The sequence below is a fragment of the Choloepus didactylus genome, chromosome 18 (assembly GCF_015220235.1).
Source record: "Choloepus didactylus isolate mChoDid1 chromosome 18, mChoDid1.pri, whole genome shotgun sequence".
Lineage (NCBI taxonomy): Eukaryota > Metazoa > Chordata > Mammalia > Pilosa > Megalonychidae > Choloepus > Choloepus didactylus.
The window spans coordinates 25,030,170-25,051,280 of NC_051324.1; the positions used below are offsets into that span (position 1 = coordinate 25,030,170).

At 45.5% G+C, this 21,111-nt stretch overlaps 2 protein-coding genes across 7 annotated transcripts in view; one reads left to right on the forward strand and one right to left on the reverse strand.

Moving 5' to 3' along the window:
- ABR (ABR activator of RhoGEF and GTPase) overlaps positions 1 to 3,016 on the forward strand; it is a 192,512-nt gene extending 189,496 nt beyond the window's left edge. For 5 of the 6 annotated variants that reach the window (XM_037810286.1, XM_037810283.1, XM_037810284.1 and 2 more), the window contains one exon: positions 339 to 474. In XM_037810286.1, coding sequence (XP_037666214.1) covers positions 339 to 428 — 90 coding nt within the window. In that variant the 3' untranslated portion in view covers positions 429 to 474. Of the gene's footprint in view, positions 1 to 338 lie in introns of all 6 variants that reach the window. The other variant, XM_037810282.1, reaches the window with a different exon arrangement.
- Positions 3,017 to 4,914: 1,898 nt separating this feature from the next.
- On the reverse strand, positions 4,915 to 9,874 carry TIMM22 (translocase of inner mitochondrial membrane 22). Its single transcript, XM_037810289.1, has 4 exons — positions 9,431 to 9,874; positions 7,405 to 7,601; positions 6,841 to 6,913; positions 4,915 to 5,462 (listed from the first exon to the last, which is right to left on the reverse strand). The coding sequence occupies exons 1-4, from the start codon at positions 9,666 to 9,668 to the stop codon at positions 5,386 to 5,388; spliced, it is 585 nt and encodes a 194-aa protein (XP_037666217.1). The 5' UTR covers positions 9,669 to 9,874; the 3' UTR covers positions 4,915 to 5,385.
- Positions 9,875 to 21,111: the final 11,237 nt, after the last annotated feature.

Here is a 21,111-nt window from a genome sequence, read left to right on the forward strand (position 1 = left end):
GGGTCAAGAAGCTTCCCTGGGATCCCTACAGGACCAGGAACAGGGTCCAGTCTGGGGCAGGGCTGCCAAGGAAAAGCCAACCCCAAATCGGGTAGGGAGTTTATGAGTTAGCTTGGGAAGCAGCCCGGGCTCCCCCGCCCTCTGCCCTGCAGCGCCCTCTGCTGCTGTACTTGGTCCAACACTGGGTTTCCGAGGAGGGAGAGGCGACCAGAGCCAGTCTGGGGTGGGGAGGTGGGGGGACAACACAGATTGGCCCCGGGTCCAAGGACGGTTTCTTCTCAACAGATGAGGAGGAGAGGGCAGGAACCCCAGCCTCAGTTTCCCCTGTTTCCCTACAGGTCCAGGTCCTCCTCTACTACCTGCAGCACCCTCCCATTTCCTTCGCAGAACTGAAGCGGAACACACTGTACTTCTCCACCGATGTGTAGCCTGAGGCAGGGGCAGCTGCAGAGGGGGGCTGGAGCCAGCCTCTCCAGCTGGGGGGCCCAACACAGACTTGAAAGACTGCAATGGAAAACCCCCAAACCCAGCAGGCCAGACGACAAAGGAAGCAGATTTCCAAGAACTGGAATATGTGCATCTTTTGTGCCACCCTGTACAAAGCAAGCCCATCCGCCCCCCAGCCCTCGCCACCACTCCCCAGGCTCCTGCCCTCTGTATCTCTAGTTGTGTCTAATGCTCCGTGCTGTTCGGGAATTGTTTTATGTATATTTGTCATGCAGAAAAGGTAGTGACCGACCCGGTCTGGGCGCACAGACGGCCTGCTTTGTTTTTTCATTTCCTCCAACACTTTCTTTCCTTCTGAGTCCAGTGCAAGGGCTTTCATTTGGCTCTTTGTGACTGCTGCCAGCTTAGCCTCTCTTGGCCCTGCTCCCAGACTGCAGTCTCCTGGCAGCCTCCCCTGGGTTTTCCTCCACCCGCTGCTCCCTCCCGGCCCACCCGCATGCATGCACAGCCTTAGTTTTTGCTCCATCTCCTCGAAAGTTCTGAAGAGGCCCTGGGTGCGGTGGTGATGGGCCTGATGCTGCCACGGCTGCCCCCACCCTCTCCTTGCTCTCGGTCTGTGGAAGCACACTGCTTTGCCTTGCGGCCTGTGCAAAAATTGGATAAGGAGACAGAATGACACCTATCCCCAGTTTAGCACAGCGCTGGAGAGCTGATTTGTGGAAATTTCTATTTGAGACTCTCCATTTCTGGGGTTTATCCACTCTGTCTCCGGCCTACCAGTGAGGCATCTTTGACTGTTTTTTCTTCTACTGCTTTTCAGTTCCTTTTTCCCTGATGTTCTATTTCTTTTGAGTGTAAAGACTTACAACAAGTGACCTGCTATCAAGATAGCAAGAGAGTCAGGAAAGAATCTGGGGAGCAGAAGTTGGAGGAGTTAGTCTGCTGAGGAAACACGACAGATCAAACAGGCAGAGGAGTGCCATGTAGCACTGGGTGTCTTGAGTTGTGGGGGAAGCACCTCTTCGTGGCAAGGAGTTGTAGTGGCTTCTCGAATGGAGCCAGACTTCCTGGAGGGCAACTGCTATGGCTGAAGCAGGTATCCAGAAAGAGGCAGGCTCCATCCGGGAGGCAAGGCCTTCACCTGGTACCTCTCGTACCTCACGGTACTTTTGCCTTAGATTTTACATTCTCCACAGCCGAGCACTGCCGTGGGGCAGCCCTCACTGCTGCAGGGGCTTCAGGGCCTTGAAAGGAAGGCGCAATCCAGCAGTGGTCAGCTGCCACAGTGCTGCCTCCACCCCACCTCAGCCTCTAGATGCAGCCTTCTGGGCGAACTCCGGGGAACTCCAGAGGTAGGGGCAATGAGGAAACACAAGCACCTGCCTCCAGAGTAGGGGATTAGCAGGTTCAGTCCCAAGTTTGAAACTCACTGCTTGGTAGTGGAAAGGAGTGCGCTGTGTTCCCCCAAGGTCAGTTTTCCTTCTGAGCAGTGGCTGCCAGCCTGTGGCAGTTAGCCTGGGAGGGCAGGGTCCTTGTCTGCAGGGACTTGAGCTGTTAACACACAGCTCCCTGATTCCATGTGGAAGAGGGTAGGTGCTAGGCCCTCAGGGTTTGGGAGAGTAGCTGCCATATTTTGTGCGCAGGGCCATGTCTCAAAGAAGGATTTGCTAGCCCCAAAGCTATAGGGCTTGCTTGGGAAGAGGCAGGGCCCTTTCTGATTTGTGTTTACGGCTGTTGCCCAGATCTTGGGCAGAATGGTACGCATTTTATGCACATCGGAGGCAAGAGAGGCTTAAGAGGAGGGAAATACTGGCCACTCAGCTGCCTGTTAGGTGCTTAGCAAGAAGCCCTGCTCCCTGGAACAAGAGAGGAAGGCGAAAGAGGGCCGCTTGAGTCTAAAGATCCTGGTGTCTCACTATTCCCGGAATCTGCTCGGCACTCAGGAGTTGGTGTGTGTCATGGGAGGCTCTTGCTTGCTTCCAAAGCGATTGGCATTAATGAACTGGAGGGTAGTTCATTATCCCAAAATGGGTGCTTCCCACCTCCCAAAAACCAATGCAAAGAGAAGGAAATGTTTGCTTCTCAGCATCAGGTAGCTTCTGCAGCCCCAGGCTTGCTTAGGCAATGTGAAAACAGGAGTAAGACTGGGAGGGCTGAGCTTTATGTAAAAGGCTCCTAATATTTATAAATTCTACCCCGAGTTGGGGGGTAGGGGGTACCAGACCTGGATTAAGCTGCACCAAGGAAATGCCCCATGGCTTCTCCTGAGACAGGGACTGTGCAGCCCAGAAACCCCCCAGCCACCATGCCCAGCAGGGTGGGTTGTGCCCACAGGAACCCCAAGTGTGCCTGTCCTTGCCGGGCTGTGGCTGAGGGCTGCCAGTTTGGGCTGATGCAGGTAGGATGGGACCCTTCGTTAATATTTGACTTTAATAAGTTGGTAAGGATATATTTTTTTTTTGGTCTCTGTTCTGTTTCAACTTATGTAGATTATTATAAATTGATGTAAACCATGTGAGAGGAAAATATTAATAAAAAATGCAAAGTCCCAACATTTGCACAAAACTCAGCCCTGTGGTATGGATGTTTGTATTCTCAGTAGTCCAGGGAGGACCACCAATCTAAATATTTAACGCTTCCAGCTGTGAGCTTCCAGGCATCTGTTTACCTAGTTAACTCCCCTTGAGCCTTCCCTTTGGCCTACAGGAAATGGGATCGAGTTTTGGGGGAGGTCTCCAGGTTAACCAGCAGCCAGGGTTTCTGATCTCACCTTCAGCATCTGCTGCTATAGCTCCTCTCATGAAGTGTAAATGCCACCCCCAGCCCCAGCCCCAGGACCCGGCCATCAGTATGCCTCAGAGAGATGGCAGGAAGTTGACCAAGAAGAGGCTTCTTGCTTTATGTTTATTTTCCTTGGAAATGGCAAGCCTTTGGAGCAGCCATTTGGTCTCATCTGCTGATTGCAGAAGTTGAATCCCAGAGGGCCCAGCCTTCCTTTAGGAGAGCCGGTGGGGTTAACGTAGGCACCCCCCCAGCCTACGCCATCGGACACTGTTTATTCTGGAGATAAGGAACAGATGTCTCTGAAAATTGGTGTTTGGTTTATGAGCTCATACTGGCTCCCTGGCCATCTAAAACAGGAAATTATTCATCTCTTCTCTTGATTGAATAGTCAACGTGGACAATGCTCAGTTTATTGAACTGATGGGTACTGACAGCCCCAGGAGTCTTCCTGCCCAAGGCAGTAGTGAGGGGCAGTGTTTCTTGTAGTCGGTTTTTCAGTGTGCTTGATCCATGTGCTAGACTGGCTCATGGAGAATCCTGGGCAGCCTATCTCTCTTCAACAGGTGCCAGGTAGGACCTGACCAACCTTGCTCTCCAAGTGCTTACGGGTGATTTATTTAGGGATGGTACAGGAAATACTCCTAAATTTGTTCTCAGAGCCCACAGGATGCTCCAAATCACCCAGCCGTGGAAGCTCATGCCATGAGACTGGAATGGATGTTATATACAATTCACCATAGAAGGACATGAGCCTTGTGTGCTAGCTCAGGTTCCAAAGTAAACAGGCACAGCGGAGGAAGGTGTTACCAGCTGTGTTTGACATCATCACTCACACACAATTCACACTTGGCACGCCTGGACATTTAAGCTGAGTCTTTGAATTCTGGTTAAGGGTGGGCGGGCTAGGAAACAGCAGATAAGGGGGAAGAAAGCAACGAAGGAAAGGCAGAGGAACTACTGTACAGTAAAAAAAAAAGGAGAACCATTACCCTTGGCTAAAGGTGGCCAGAATTACAGGGCCTCCACCAAAGTCAGGAAGTTCCAGGGGTGGATCGCATTCGTAAAAGGCTATTTTCTGCCTATGTCATACAATGGGGCTGAGCTTCTGTTGTGAAAAAAAGGCTCCTATGTCAAATCAAAACTACCGATATTTTAAAACAAAATAAAAACACTGGTATCAGAGAACAGGGGTAGTGATGAACTACCCCCAACAGTGTCTGCTCTTAGCTAATAGCTGCTGTGATTCAGTCATCAGAACGAGTACAGCAAGTCCCTCGGCATGTGTCCCTGAGCCAGGCCTGAGCCAGGCCTGGCCCAGTGGTCAGGGCCTGAAACCAATATGTGGTTCTGCAAACTGCAGAGAGCCTATCAGGCCAGTCCACAGGAGGGCTGTCTAGAAGAGGCCAGTAGGACTCACACATGGAAATGTCAATGCATCCTAGGAAGTGGCTAGACTGGGTAAGACAGACTGGCCAATCTGGGTGACTGTAACACAGAACTCTGCAAACTCTAGGATCTAACGCCCCGTACCTCTCGGGAGCTGTCACACTCCTTTCCTTCAGTGTTCAATCTGGGCCATCTGAGAATTATGGAATGTGAGAATTAAAAACAATCAAGATTTTTAACTAATATATACATATATATATATATATTTACAATAAAGATGGCAGCACACTAACAAAATGAAGTAATTGGTTGGATGGTATGAATTTACTTTGCCCAGCCCAGATATGCAAGATGGATGACTGCACTGGGTTCCAAGGCAGAACACCTTCCTGGGTATAGGTAGAGAATACCAACATCTCTGTCCCCACAGTACCAAACAACCCAGAGCACCGGCTATGGTCAAGATTGAATCTTTGTGGAGCTTAATTCCTAAAAGTCAACACATTATCTCATGATCTTGCTCTAACAAAGGCTCTGGCCACAGCACATCCTGGTAAAGCTCTGGCTGTAGTCTGGGAACAGCAGCACAGAGTGTGGCTGCCCAGAAAGCTGGAGGCAGACCCTAGCCAGGCAGCTTCCCCCACAACTAAAAGAGGGGAAACAAATGTCTTCAGTCTTTCAGGCAAGTGCCCTGGAGTGGTGCAGAAACTGTTCACGGAACAGCTCTGATACTGAGCAGGTGTCAGCCTTCCCCACAGGGAGTTATTCTCATCGTAGGTAATAATCGATTGCAGCAGAGAAAGCAGCAAAACCTCCACAACCAATGACTCCAGCCTTTAAGCCAGCTGTAAAGCAAACAGAAATGGCTTATTACTTGTGACAGATGTTGGGTCAGGCTACATTCATGAAAATCTGCACACCCACAGCTTCAAGGAAACCAACTTAAGTGTTCTAAATCATCCCACCTACCATAGATCTTCAATGAGACCATATATAATATCTAATCCAGCTGGCTTTATCTAACTGTACGTTCGTTTGACTTTTTGCATCCCCAAGAATTATCTCTCTAGGCTCATGGAAATAGCCCCTTACAGGCAAGAATCTGGTTAAGAGAACCAACCCTTGGAATCACATGAAAGCATATGGTCTTTTACCCTGATATGTTTATGTTATAAATTCCTGGGAAGGTGATCAAAACAGTCCTGGAGGGAGCTGAGTGTCTCAAAGAGGCCCTGACAAAGCTGAGTGATGGCGATACCAAAGGAGAAGTTAGAATCATTAAATGACTGTTTGAGGATGAAAAGCAGGTTTTAATGACGACAAATCATCCTGACTCTCAGATGATGAGACAGTGCTTTTTGCTTGGGGTCAGTGGACGAGCAACAGACACTTCCTCTGTGAAAAGTCAAGTCACTGAGTCCCAACACTACAAACTCTTGACGCACATGTAACAGGGAGAAGTGGCAGGAAACTTGATAATCTAACATTTCTAGAATACCTGTATTTGGCTTTCAAGATGTAGAAATCTAAAAATACCCCACCACAGAAAGATATTACCGCAATAACTTACACACAAAATTTTTAAAACTCTATTATTCAGAAAAATATTTGAGTACTTGAAATGCTTGGAGCTGAAAGTTCAGCAGAACCTGGGTGGACAAATGGGCTACAGAAGGCTGAATGGGACCTAGCTATGCTTCCATAATATCCTGGATATCAACCCACGCCAGCAATTACTTACTGTGAGGAACTTCTTCCTCATGCTTTCTCTATTTCCAATATGGTAGCAGCTCTTTTTAACTAAGGTAGATCTATATCAGTGGTTCTCAACCGGGTGTGATTTTGCCCCCAGGGGACATGGGGCAATGTCTGGATGGAGACATTCTGGTTCTCAAAACAGAAGAGTTGTTACTGGCATCTGGTAGGTAGAGACCAGGGATGCTGCTCAACATCCTACAATGCACAGAACAGCCCCTGACAGCAAAGATTTATGCAGTCCAAAATGTCAATAGTGCCAAAGAGAAGAAACCCTGCTCTAATTACCAGCAAGCTTCCAAAACTGAGCTAACACAAAAGCAAACATGATTTATTTGTCAGAAAGGAAGACTATCAAGTGTCCAATATGCCTTGGGCTGTCCCTGGAACACTCATATGTTGGAAATGTCAACTTCAGAACGTTATCCAAGGCCACAAAGCAAAACCATTCAAGAGTTGTTTACTAACCTCTGAAACCAATGGCTCCTCCAGTAATGCAACCACTAATGACACTGTTCTTCCAATCTGATTTTCCCCGGTACTGTGGGTTGAGAAGGGTAGTTTAGAGCCAAAGACACAAGCCAGGCAATACGATTAAGGGAGAACACATGGGGTTTCTAGTTGCTAAGTCAGTCCCTCCCCAAAGAAAACCTAATCTTTTGCTCTTTCCAAAACAAAGTACAGTTCCTAAAGTTTGAATGTGTTCACAGATGCTTCCTGCAGGTGGCACCAGAACACTAAAACCAAGTGCAGCATTTGCGAAGCAATAAAATCATCTCAGGTTGCCCCTAAAAGACTTGTATCTAAAATCATTAACCAATGTCTAGTCTACTTCAAGAAATAAAAATAATGCAAGTCCATATCATAAACTCACACACTAAAAAAGTTTACATTAGGCACTATTCAATGGAAGCTCAACCTAGCAAGTATCTGATGTTTCTGATCTGTTTTCTAGTAATGCCATCAGAGCCTTTCTCTACAAGTTGCAAGATGGAACCAGGCAAGCATTTCTCAGAGGGCAGAGACACTTACGGATTCTACCAAACACTCAGTGCAAGAAAACATGGCGCCCACAATGGCAAAGTTTTTGGCATAGGACATTCCTCTCTGTCCCATGTCTTTAAGAACTTCTTTTGCAGTTGGTGTACGGTAGGGATCCTTAGGGTCAAAGCCCACATTGGTATCAATGCCAGCGGTGAACACCCCAAATGCACCTCCCAAGACGAATCCTAAAAAAAAACAAACAAACAAACAAACAAAAAACACCACACACACAGAGATGAAGATTTCTTTGATATCTTTTCTGGATCACTGTACTAGGGTCAACCTTTTGGGTGGTCACCAGTGAAGCATGACTGACACCCCTCCCTCCTGCCACTCTTCTCTTCCCTGGCTTCCGCATTACACACCACCCAGGGTCTATCTCGTTGACAGTTTCTTCTACCTCATCTTGAATTTCTTCTTTCGTTTCCTAACATGCTTCAAGATTCCGTCTTAACCCTCTGTTCTCAGTGTACATACTCTATTATATGTAACTCAGCCATCCTCAAGTTCAGCAATCAACTTTTGCAAATAACTCTCTGGACAATGGCAACATTTGTAATAACCATTTGGTCACTGCCTCATTTACTCCTCATAAGAAGCCCATGAGTTAGACACTATTATCTTTTCTTTTCTATAGATGGAGAAATTAAGGCCCAGAGAGGTTTAGTAACCTCCCCAAGGGTACACAGTTACCAAATGGCAAAGCCCACATTGCTGTCAACATCAGAGCCAGCTGGGCATTTCCATACGATGTCCTCTCATCACCCCAGGGTGACGTTCAATGAAATCAAGGGCACCTCCTCTCCAGACTTTTCTGCTTATGGTGCCTTCTTTCCAGTCACCCCAGTTCCAAACCTCAGGAGCATATTCAGCTGCTTCTTTGCTTCCCCATACAACCAGTCAGTCACAAAATGGGGCAAAATCTTTTTTTTTCCTCATTTTTCAAATATGTTCATCTCTGTCTCTATGTAGTTATTATTTTAGTCTAGGCCCTTTTTCACTTTAAAGGGCCATGGAGCTTGGGTCTAGCAAACTTCCTGTATTGCCTTCCTATCCACAAACTCTTCTACACCACACTCCATTCTGACTCACAATGTTCATTACCACTTGTTAGCCTCCTAAAAAACCAGCACTTACTGCCCTAATGCCTGTAACTAATAAGCGCAAATCTTCCACTGTACCCCCGATCTGATAAGACTTTTCTCTTTCTCTTTGTCTACCTGTATTTCCTCAATCCTTCAAGATACAGTTCCAGTCCCATCTCTTCTTGCGACCTTCCCCAGCTAAAAAGATCTCTCTTTCTTCTTTCTAATATACTTCACATTTGCATGCTCACTTTATTAGTTTTTTAAATGTCTTTCCTTCTCAGTGAGATTTAGGCTTATCTGCAAAATTGGCCAAACTCTTTACCTTGCACAACAGGAACACTGCATTCTCAAATCCACAAGAGTTTCTTTAAAAAAAAAAAGCCAAGTCCAGCCTTCCCCTCACCCCCGTTGATCACCACTATCTCATCACCCTGACCTTTCTGTTTTTCAAACCTCAAGCCAGTCCCCCTTAGGGGCCTGTGCACTTGCTGTTCCCTAGGTCTGCAGCACTCTTCGGCCAGGCTCCTCCACGCACACAGAAGACTTCTATATATTAATTTATGAAATTCATGAACCCAAGGCCCTTGTCTCTTTCACCCTGTCTCACCACCGTGGCACGTGCTACTTGCTCAGTCACAGCTGTCGAGTGAATGACATAAGTGAATAAACGAACGAATGAATAAAATAAAACATTCTATAACCTCCAGGCCCAGCAGGTAGTATCGATTCTCTGATCCCGCTTCCACTGAGGAAGGCTAACCTCGGAAACAGAAGAGGCGTTTCCCAGTTCAATGAACGGGCCAGGAGTGTGGTGAAGGTCGAGGCCCATAGATCCTTCGCCTCCCAGGCGCGTGGCCTTGTTGGCAGAGACCTCCGCCGCCGGCCAAGCCCTCAACCTCCCAAAGGACCCACTCGCCTCGCCTCACCTCCCACGCAGGCCAGCGCTGCCTTGAAGGCGCAGCTTTCCATCGCCTTCTCAATCATCTTTTGCTCGTCACTCTTGGCCGGACTCGGGATCCCGCCCAGGCTACCAGGTTCTAGGAGCCGGGGCTGACGCTTGTCACCCACCAGGTATTGCAGAAGAAGGCTGTATTGCAGGGGGGCTTCGGTGGAACCCGCCGCCTCCGGCGCGGAGGCCCCAGCGTTAGAGGTAGCCGCTGCCATGACAGTAGTGCCTAAGCAACCCCCGCGTCGTTCTTCCCGCAGCAGATTCTACAAGGGTCACCTCGGGTTCTTGAGCGCCTAACCACCGTACTACAATGGCAGATTCGCCACATAGAGCAAATCCTAGAGGAAGCTGCGGAAGCAAAAGTCCCCTTGTGCACACCCTGCGGATGATCTATGAAGTTTCCTAAAAGTCTCCTGTAAAAACTGGATCAGGCTTATGCAGCATTCCCAATGGTGCGGACAAACAAGACTCAGATTCTTCAGGGCTGCAGCCCGGCGGCTATCGGGATTTGTAGTTCCAATCTGAACGCGCAACTGTATTTCCCAGGAAGCCTCGCGCGCACACGCACTCCTCGGCCCCCTCTGGAGCTCCCGACAGGCAGGCGAGCAGCGGCTACGCGCCAGAGAAGCTGCCGGGCGCTGGGGCGCGGGCAAAGGGCGCGCGTGCGTTTCGCCACTGCTCTTCCAGCCTAATAATTGGTGTGGGTGAGGCGACGTCCCACGTTCCTTGCGGGTGTGAGGAGATATAAATGATTGAAGGTGCTTCTTAAGGAAACATCATATAAACGTGGTTTTGTTCAAAAATCCAGCCTTTCTTGTTGCTGATGTTCTCACAAACACTGGGGACTGACGGCTTGAAGTGCTGAGCCCTCTGTCTTGGGGCTGGCCCCTATGAAGCTTGTTGCTACAAGGAGAGACTAAACCTGCTTATAATTGTGCCCGAGAGCCTCCTCCTGAATGCCTCTTTGTTGCTCAGATATGGCCCTCTCTGTGTAGCTAAGCCGACTGGGCAGGTGAACTCACTGCTCTCCCCTCTACATGGGATCTGACTCCCAGGGGTGTAAATCTCTCTGGCAACGCAGGATATGACTCCTGGGGATGAATCTGGACCCGGCATTTTGGGATTGAGAACATCTTCTTGACCAAAAGGGGGATGTGAAATGAAACAAAATAAAGCTTTCAGTGGCTGAGAGATTTCAAATGAAGTTGAGAGGTCACTCTGGTGGGCATTCTTATGCACTATATAGATAACACTTTTTAGGTTTTTATATATTGGAATAGCTAGAAGTAAATACCTGAAACTACCAAACTCCAACCCAGTAACCTTGACTCTTGAAGATGATTGTATAACAATGTAGCTTACAAGGGGTGACAGTGTGATTGTGAAAACCCTGTGGATCGCACTCCCTTTATCCAGTGTATGGATAGATAAGTAGAAAAATGGGGACAAAGCCTAAATGAAAAATAGGGTGGGATTGGGGGGGGTGATTTGGGTGTTCTTTTTTATTTTTATTTTTTATTCTTATTCTGATTAGAATGGATGATTGTATGGTATATGAATATATCTCAATAAAACTGAAAAAAAAATCCAGCCTTTGAGGAGAGGGAAGGGGCCAAGGAGAGATAAAACAAATGACTGTAGCAAAGCTGCCAGGCATGTGTTTTCACAGCGGATGTGACTCTGGCCCAGTGAAAAGCCGAAGTGCTGCTCACTCCAGCTAGTTGATGTGGGGCTAGTGTTGCCATAAGAAACCAACTACATATTAGATCAAACCAATTCCAGCATTTTCCAGCTTGTGAATGCAGTATCTAAAGGTAAACAGAGATGGTACTAGATACGAACTCAGAAAAAAAATGTGCAGTAGTTTTTATGGTAGCAAAATAGATTCCAAACTACAGTATTGATTCAGATTAGCAATTTGGTCAGATGTTTCAGTTAAGAGGAACATAAATAAAAACAATCTTCTACTTAGAAGGTGGTGAGGTCAGCAGCATAGGCAGATAACATGCTTCTTTAGTAACCAAAGTTGTCTATGCTGCCCGTCATTGAGAACATATGATTCGCTCTACTTCAGCTTCCGCCATGCCACTGAATGGGTTATTCCTGAGGTCCCCGATGACTTTCGAGTTGTCAAACCTAATTCAGATCTCATTTTACCAAGACTTCTCAGCTGCATTTAATGCTGTCGACTACACCCCCTTCTTGCAACTTTCTTCCCAGTTTTGGTGATGTCCCTTTTCATTAGTTTCCTAGGGATGCATAACAAATTGCTACAAGCTGGGTGGCTTAGAACAACAGGAATTTACTCTCACAGCTCTGAAAGCCAGAAGTCTGACATCACGGTGCTGATAGGGCCATGCTAACTTCCAAAGGCTCTTTGAGAGAACCCTCTCTTGCCTCTTCCAGCTTCCAGTGGGTCCAGGTGTTCCTTGGCCTGTGAGAGCATAACTCCAATCGCTATGTCTGCTTTCATGTGGCCTTCTTCTCTGGGTGTCTCTGTATCTCGGTATCCTCTCCTCTTCTTGTAGGGACACCAGGCATCAGATTAAAGGCCCATCCTAAATCCAGGATGATATCTTCTGGAGCTCCTTAACTAACTACATCTGCAAAGACCCTTATTCCATTCTAAGGTTCCAGATGAACAGGAATTTGTGGGGGGACTATTCAACCCACTACATCTTCTCTCCTAGTTTTGCTCCAGCTCTCCAGCTGCTCCTTCTCAAACTTCTTTGCAAGTAGCCTGTCTGACCCTTCCCTGTTGTTCCTCTCAGGGATTTATCCTTTATTCTCTTCTCCTTGTGCAACTCTTTCTACCTGGGCAATGTCTTCCACACTTGTGGCTTCTACTAGCATCTTTGTTGCATTGGTTACTCCTAAAATCTTTATTTCCAGCTTAGACCTTTCTTGGAAGCATAAGAACCAGACATTTTCCGTAGGCTCCTGCCAACCACCCTCCTCTTTCAGAAAAAAACAGAAAAACGACAACAACAACAAAAAACAAATTCATGCTGAGATCTTAAAAGCCAAAGTCAGATCTGAGAAAAGTTGGGACAGGCCCCCAGGCAAGTCCCAGGCAAGGTGGCCCTGGGAAGCAAGGAATAGTCTAAACAGCTAGTCTCTGGGACTGGTTAGAGAGCAATAACCAAACCCAAAATGAAGAGTCTGCATCAGAGTTCAGACATGTACGTGAAGAAATTCCCTGAGGCAACAGTGCATGAAGGAGGAAGCCTTTTATAGAACATCCTTAGCCCACATACCAAATGGGGAGGGAACAAATCCCATACTGATCTGGTTCCTTCTCCTACCTCATCTCCTTCCATAGGTAGAACAGGTTTCACCTGATGGAAAACTTGAGCCTTGAGAATAGTGTGAATAGTTTCTCATGTACATTTCTCTGGGCTGAATCTTTGCCAGGAATCTAGGGACGCAATCTGGCCATGGCATCATGGGAAGTCTAGCATCTCCTCTGTTACAGTTTGGTTCTCTATCCCACGTTGTCTGGGGAGGCCACGAGAATACAGGGTTGAAGCATCATCTCAGTGGGTCAGAGAGAACAAGGAGCAAAGGTGAGTTGGATTCACACGGAGATTGTAGGAAGTGTCAGAAGGCTCTTAGTCAATGACCCATCGCTTAAAGGACCCTAGATAGCAGCATGGATGGGCAGTGTGCTAAACTGGAGAAGAACCTGATTATAGCTCAGCCCAGGTGTCCAGGAGATCTTGGCTGACCTTTCGTTCTCTCAGGTGCTGACTGGATGCTGGCTTGTCACAGAGCCCAGGAGTAAATGAAATTACACAAGTTGGGATAGAATGAGGAGGTCCAAGCGGCGATCTGCAGTGCAGTGAGTTACATGTAAATTTGGTAACAGTGAGTAGTTTGAATTGTCCTGTTGCTGGTAAGAGGTACAGCACTCAAACATAAATAGTCTGAGTAGCCAACTGATTCACTATAACCCAAGAAGATGACTACAACCACCACTATCACCAGGATGGCTTCGTGCTTAGGTGAGAAGTGTAGGTCAGAGGTGAAATCCAGGGGTGTTCAGGAATCAAGAGTTGGTACAATCCTTGCACTGCCTGCCACATGTGGTTGCATAATGCATGGTGTTAGTTTTAACACAGGGACACCAGAAGCCCTGCAGACATGATTGGCCTAACAAGCTGGTTAGGGTCATTGATGGATAGAAGGGCAGAAAAGTGGGGAGTGAACTGTTGGTAATATTCAGGAAAATCCCAGGAAATGATGAATGCTCCTGGTTGATCATTAGAAACAGAGGAATGCTAGAAAATAACTGAATGCTAGCACTTTGGCATAATTTTGGATCCCCTGTAAGCTGGTTTGTATATATTATGTCCCCCAGAAAAAGCCATATTATTTGATGCAATCTTGTAGGGGCAGATGTATTAGTGTTGTTTAAGTTGGAAAATTTGGATTAGGTTGCTTCCATGAAGATGTGACCCACCCAACTGTAGGTGATAACTCTGATTAGATAATTTCCATGGAGGCATGGCTCTGCCCATTCAGCGTGGGCCTTGATTACTTCACTGGAGCTCTATAAAAGTTCAGACAGAACGAGCTCATGGCTAGCTGCAGCTGAGAGGCACATTTTGAAGACGGCCATTGGAAGCTGACACTGACATTTTGGAGAACGCCATTTGAAACGCAACCTGAGAGCACACGGATGGCAGCCATGTGCCTTCCGAGCTAACAGAGATGCCAATAGCCTTTCTCCAGTGAAGGTACCTGATAGTTGATGTCTTATCTTGGACACTTTATGGCCTTAAGACTGTAACTGTGTAACCAAATAAACCCCCCTTATATAAGCCAATCCATTTCTGGTATTTTGCAAAAAGGGAGCATTAGCAAACCGGACACCCTGCATGGGTGAAATGTGACCAAGGAACTCCTTTGGGGCTTTTAAACATACTTCTTGGTTTGGGCCTGGATGGCAGTACTATAGCACGCACCTAGCTGAGAGGGCCAGGGGCTCTCAGAAGATATTGGTTGTGGTGGTTTGGAGCTGTGTACCCCAGAGAAAATGTTCTTAAACTTAATCCAGTCCTATGTTTGTGAACCCATTGTAAAAAGGACCATTTAATGTGGTTGCTTCAGTGGCCCAACTGAATCAGGATGGGTCTTCATCCTATTACTGTAGGCCTTTTAGGGAAGCCCACAGAGAGAGGCCTAAGGGAGAAAAACCATGGGAATAGGCCAGAAGTCAACAGAACCCAGAGAAGCCCAGAGAAGCCACCGTGTGCACTGACATGTGCCAGAAAAGCCAAGTACCAAAGATCATCAGCAGCCAGCCCCAGAATACCACACTCTTCTGGGAAAAAGCATCACCTTAATGATGTTCTGATTTTGCACTTCTAGCCTCAAAACCTTGAGCCAATAAATTCCTGTTGTTTAAGCCAATCCATTGCATGGTATTTGTTTTAGCAGTCAGGAAACTAAAACATTGGTCAGAAAAGATTAAGGGCTTATCAAAGTAAACAGTGGCCATTCAGTCCAGAAGGCTGCACAAAATGCTTTTTATTAAGGGCTGCAAGAGGGCTGGGGCATTGCATAGCCCAAACGGCATCATGGATGTGTCTGAGATAACTGTGACAGGAGGGGAAGACTCCTTACTTTCGAGTTGTCTGAGGCCCTGGAGGAGAAGTGGGTGGGACCTAGTAAGCCCCTACCATAAGCTGTGTTGACCTACTTTTGGAACACCTTGCTCCTGGGCTGAGAAATAGGGGCACACTGCTTGTTGGAAATGTAGACCAGATAGCTGCACATTCTTATGTGAGGAGGTAGAACAGCTCATAGCTTTCCTCTCTGAAGTCAATTCCCAACAAAAGGACATCTGTTGACTGGCATGGAATGATAGATGGGATAGGGTATGGCATGGCTGGCAACAGAAGACGGAAATAAAACAGAGTGTAGAGCCTCCAGCTATGATAATCTTGGGGTTTTATGGGTAACAGTTGACTAATAATACCCACCAGGCAAGTGCCCCCACGGGCAGTGCTAAGATGCTTTAGGTCACTCCCCTCAACCCCCATGGTTAAGGTCATTGGTCAATAGAATCTATCCATTTTGGGGAAGGGATGTCTTGGCTTGTAGGAGGCTAGGCTGGCTGGACCAATGAAGGTTTAGTCCATGAAGCTGCCCAGTACCATCAGTCTAATATTAGCAGCCCTTAAAGGCTTCAGAAGCACCTGGATGGATTGTTAACCCTGGATGGCTGGTCCCAGAGTTTCTGATTCAGCGAGGTACAGGTGGGGCAAGAGAATTTGCATTTCTAATGAGCTCCCAGGTGATGCTGATGCTGTGGCAGGGGGCCACACTTTGAGAACCATTAGTCTACATCATCATCTATAACTACCTCTTCCCCATTGAGATGGGGAGCATCTGTTCATCTGACTGAAGCCTGGAGTACATCATGGGGCCAGGGCCCCTTGGTAGGGTGGCAGTGGGTCTGAGAAGAAGGGAAAGGCAGCACATTTCTAGTTCCATCTCTATCCTTAAAGCAAGTTTTACTTGCTCAAAGGGCTGGAGTTCAGGGGTGTGGGTCAATTCATTGTGAAAAAGAAAGGACACCAATTTCTACCTGGTCATTCATTTAGTTCCAAAGTGAGGAGCTCAACTTCACAGGTCCTATGGCAGCCTGGCAACAGCACGGATGACCATGTCCTGTCAAAAGGGGACTGGACTTGGAGCTTGACCTGTCAGGGGGCCTGGGGTGTGTTCACATTGTGGAAGCCCTGCACAGAGGCAGACTCATTTCTCTGCTTTTCCCTCTAGGCACAAAACCATCAGTGGGCCCTCTTCTGCTCGCCACTGTCCCCAAACCATAGCTTTCTGTGCCCTGGTATGGGTCTCATAGCTGAATGAGAAGGGCCTGGAGGTCTTCTGGGTTAAGAATGAACCTTTCTAGGAGTGGCAGTAGCAAGCAGGAGAGCAGATTTGCTGTGATGTGGCACAAGCAAGGTAACTGAGCTATATATTTTTTGTTATAACTTCCTCAGTTTGCTGCAGCTGAGTGATCTATCACTTGAAGGCATTGTGGGTCTGCAGGGAACACTGGTGGGAAGGCCTCTGGTCATAAGAGCCTGGCACTGAATGCCTCGGACTAGGCTGCCTCATCTGGATGAGAAGAGTTTGTAGGACTGAAAGCAGGATCAGGACTCAGGATGCTCCAGCCAACCTGAGTTTGGGGGAAAAACTCCCATCCCTCCATATCTACTGAAGAGAAGAGACTTTGGCCCCAGGTGTGCTGTCTGAGGTCCCAGGAAGCAACATGGATGGGTGGCTGGGTGGGTGGGGTGTTGGCATGAAATGCTCAGGGCTGTGAACTGGGAGCAAAGGAAACCGAAGCCTCAAGCCCCAGCAGAGGGGCCTCAAAAAACAAGGACTAGCCTGAACCAATCAAGGGGGCAATTAGCACAAAAAAATCAGACCTCCAAATCAGGCTCCCAAGGGAGGTCAGAAGGACTGGTTGGAGTGGAAGACAGAGGCCTCATCCCAGGGGGTTTGGCTTGTATTGCACACCCAAAGGGGAAACTTGTTCTGGGGCTAACGTGTTCGGGTGGACCTAAATCGGAACTTATCTTCCACCCCAATCCTGCTCTTCCTGAGTTTCCTGTCTGGTGAATGGTACTTCTATGCTTTGACAATTAGTCTAATTGAGTCTATCAATTAGTCTCCATAAACTCCCTGCTTCTCATATCTTCCATGTACCTTCTAAATATCTTTCATACCATCCCTTCCTTTTCATGCTCATTGCCGCTGCTGTCGTTTGGGCCGTCATCATTTCTCATTTCTCATTAAATAGCCTCTAAACTGGTCTTTCCGCCTTCTGCCTTGCTCCTCTCCAAACCATCCACGGAATGATCTTTCAACACATAAACGTGATCCTGTTCCCTGCTCAAAATTCTTCTCTGTGCCAGGACAAAATCTAAATTCAATGTGTTGCTTTTACAATGTTTGTCCAGGAAGACACATATGCTTCAGTCCAAGTTCAAGTTCTTATTTGAACATTTCCATTCCCAGTCGTCCACTTTTGATATTCTTTCTTGGCTCTAGAAGGGATGACTCAGAATCATTCTTAATTTGTGTTCTTTGGCGTTTGATAGCTAAATTTGGACTTTTTGACTCCGGAGTGTCATTTCTTTCCAGTCGCCATTCTTTGATGTGCACTGTCTTCAGCCAAGTGTAAAATGTTTAGAAAATATTTATTAGTAGTATTGTTTCTTAATTCTTTTTTACTTTGACCTATGCAAGCCACGGTGAGAGCAATTTTCAGTGACTGATCCTTAGATTCAAATCAATTTCTGGAGCAGATTTCTTCCACAGCCTAATTGTTTGGAAGTTTATTTACTCATCCATACCCAACAATACAGATTTGCTTACTATATCTTGTGCTGTTACTTATGAAAAGCTTTTGGAAATATGACAAACAGTCTGGCAGTTTGGCAGACTTTTTAGAACCTACTTAAAATTCAGATAATGATCATATACTTTGGTTATATCTGCAATAGAGTTACGTCAATGACCTTCGGGGATCCAGGTATAAATTGTTATCCTAAAACAATTGGAGCTTCTGAGATTTGACCTGAAAAATACTGGAAGCAAATAGAAATAGGCATAATGTTTTTCTAGCATCTTGCCCTTCTGGCTCAGAAAAGCATTGGGAGACTTTTAGAACTAGAGGCCAGATTCCTCCTACTTTGCTATGGGATAATCATAGCAGAACAATTATGGTGACTTTCCAGAGTTTCATATCAAATTAGTGCCAGAAAGATAAGCAGCACCCTTTAGCTATAACCAATGAGGAAAATGCTCTTCTTTCCTTTCTTTCATCTTGAACCTTCTCCAATCTCACCTCCATATTTTGCTACATTCACCTATCAAGTAATATCCCTTCTCAGTGAATTTGCAGCAAAATACTTTCAAAAAAGGAAAAAAAAATGTATAACTGTAATATAGCATTAATCCACGGGTGAAAGTTTTTACAGACAACTTCCGGTAAATGGGCTAAATTTTTTGTTTGAACTGAAAATTTGTTGCATCAATTATTACTTGAAATATGTGGACTTGGAAAACTTCATCATCAAAATGTTCATTTTATACTAATAGTTTTGTTATAGTGGAATTTGGATTTCTGTTTATGTGTGAGACATTGTTCCTTTGCATTCTGAGATGTCCTGCTGTACCTTAAACTTCTTTCCCCACTTGTAGTATCTTATTCTTTGAATAAATTCTTATTAAAAATGCAAAAAGTATTTTATTCTTGAGCTAAAATAATATCTTCCATATTTTCCCATGTCTATTCCTAGTCCCTCAATTGCTTCCCAAGCAACCTGTTACTATTTCTTAAGTGTCCTTCTGGGTATATTTCCTGCATGTGAAGCACTATATTGGGGTGTGTATATGCATTTTTCCCACTTAAAAAATTACAAAGTGGTAGCTTAGTGTATCCTATTCTGCACCTTACTTTTTCTTGTGCTACATCTTAAAGATATTTCATATCAGTGTACATATACATCTCCTTAATTCTTTCCAAAAACCCGATTGTATTACAAACGATGAATGTGCCATAATTTAATCATCCTCATTGATATACAGCTGGCTTCTTCCAGTTTTCTAGTTTTTTTCTAATTTCACAAGTGCAACAATAAATATCCAAACACATACATTTTTGTGCATGTGTGCCAGTATATCCCAAGACCAAGGAATGTGACTTACAAATCTTAAAAGTGACAAATACATATTCTGTGTGCATTTTATATTACATCGTATGCCTCAGAACGTAATTTCTCAAAAGGAAAACTGCAATGTATATGTTCTGTACAATGTCAGGCATGTTGTTGCTCCTTAATACATATTTTAAAACAACGATAATTTTCAGAATAGTCAGTCAATTCATGTAACATAACTAGCTAAATACCAGTAGTGACTTTGTCTTTAAGTGGATCTCATGTACTGCTATAAAAGGGAAAGTGCTTTTCACAAGCCAAAGGACATGGGCTATTCTTTACAGGAAGCCAAATGAGTCTCCTTGGGCTTCTTGTAACAAGCACCCACTATGAATTATGATTTTGGAATCATTTCCATTGCAAATCCCCCTTTTCCACACCCCTTTAAAAAGCAGCTGTGATATTTGGCCTCTAACCAAGGCCTGCTGCACCAACAATTCTCTAAATTTTATTTATATTTCATGTGCAGTATGTTCAAACTCTCACTTTCCCAGGTGCCAGATGCTGGTTTGGACATACTCCAGTGGAAAGTGTTTTCCTGTAAAATAATAAAAGTAAGACGCTGAACAAACTGCCTCTTTATATCAGTCTTGCAACTAGTATACCAAAGTAAGTACTCTAATAATGACTTCACTATTTTTCCAGATTTGCAATTCCCAAGACTCCATCTTCACCTACCTCCCTACCAAATACTTTGTCCTTTGGCTTCCATATGATATAAATACTTCTAGTTCTTTTACATTTCTTTAGTGTTCATTTGTAAACTTCAGAGTGTAGGACTCTTTGTCTAACATGCTTTGTAATGATGCCTGATAAAACCCATTCATGGGTGTTTCAAATATGATTTGGATGAGAAGATAAAGCATTTTAACCTATTTATAATATTTTAAAAGACATCTAATAACTTAATATCTGCTAATAATCTTAAAATGTTTTCCTTAAAAAGTGATGCTTTCTGTGTATTTTATAACACTGTCCCTGCAGTGGCACAGAATTTTGGCATGACACTTACTGAAGAATTAACATGGAATCCATCTGTGTTGTGCTTTTGTGGTAATGTTTGCCAGCTTGGAGGCAGTGCTCAATCCAGACAGCCTACTTGTGAAAGCTGCAATATTGGGTGGTTGCTAAAAGTGGATATAATTTGTAGAGATTGCCAATCCACTCTTGACTTCTACTTTCACCTCTTTCACTGGTTTATGTGGTAACATTCCACTCAGTTGAAAACCAGTACAGTTCATTCTTATACCTGAGAAAAACTGAGAACCTTATCCATAAATGTTCCTACTGTGCCAGAAGCTTGTGGTTATGTTTTAAGGTTTAAACTAACTCTCCTAAGGCATTCTATGATCTCCCCTTCCCTCTCTTCCCTTCTCCCTCCCCTTCCCCTTCCCTTCCTGGAAAGGCACTGTGGAAAAAAATTATATATACACGTATGTATTCTGCTTAGCTCGCTAGTCTCTATTCCGATTGGGATCTAGTAGAACTTTTCTGACTCTTTCCATTAGATGGCGGTAGATGCTCAAAAAATAACTCCCAAAGGGAAGGAGGAGGGCGCTGAGGGGTGATTTCTGCCTTCACCAGGGTGGCCCTCTATTGAGGGTGGGGACAGTACATTTTTTTTTCAGGGAGGGGGTATGCGGAAGGCTTGTTAGAGACCACTTGTGTAACCTAGGTTCTCTGTAGGCATCCCTTAGCATCTTGCCAGCTGGCAAAAAAAAAAAAAAAAAAAAAAAAAAGAAAATCCCTAGAATTCTTAACTATCAATAGACTTTGATACACGCTATATAGCTTACCTAGGAGAGCAGCCAGCGTTGATTTAGAGATCCTGCGGCATCTGTTACATACATTCGTTGAGATGGAAGAGAGCCACTCACTGGTGGGGAATGGCTGCTAGGACCAGAGGACTGAAAGC

Coding starts and splice junctions, on each gene's coding strand:
- TIMM22 (XM_037810289.1), bottom strand. CDS start 9,668: ATGGCAGCGGCTACCTCTAACGCTGGGGCCTCCGCGCCGGAGGCGGCG. Junction 7,602..9,430: donor AGCGCTGGCCTGCGTGGGAG/GTGAGGCGAGGC, acceptor GTTTTTTTTTAG/GATTCGTCTTGGGAGGTGCA. Junction 5,463..6,840: donor AGGAGCCATTGGTTTCAGAG/GTTAGTAAACAA, acceptor TTTGCTTTACAG/CTGGCTTAAAGGCTGGAGTC.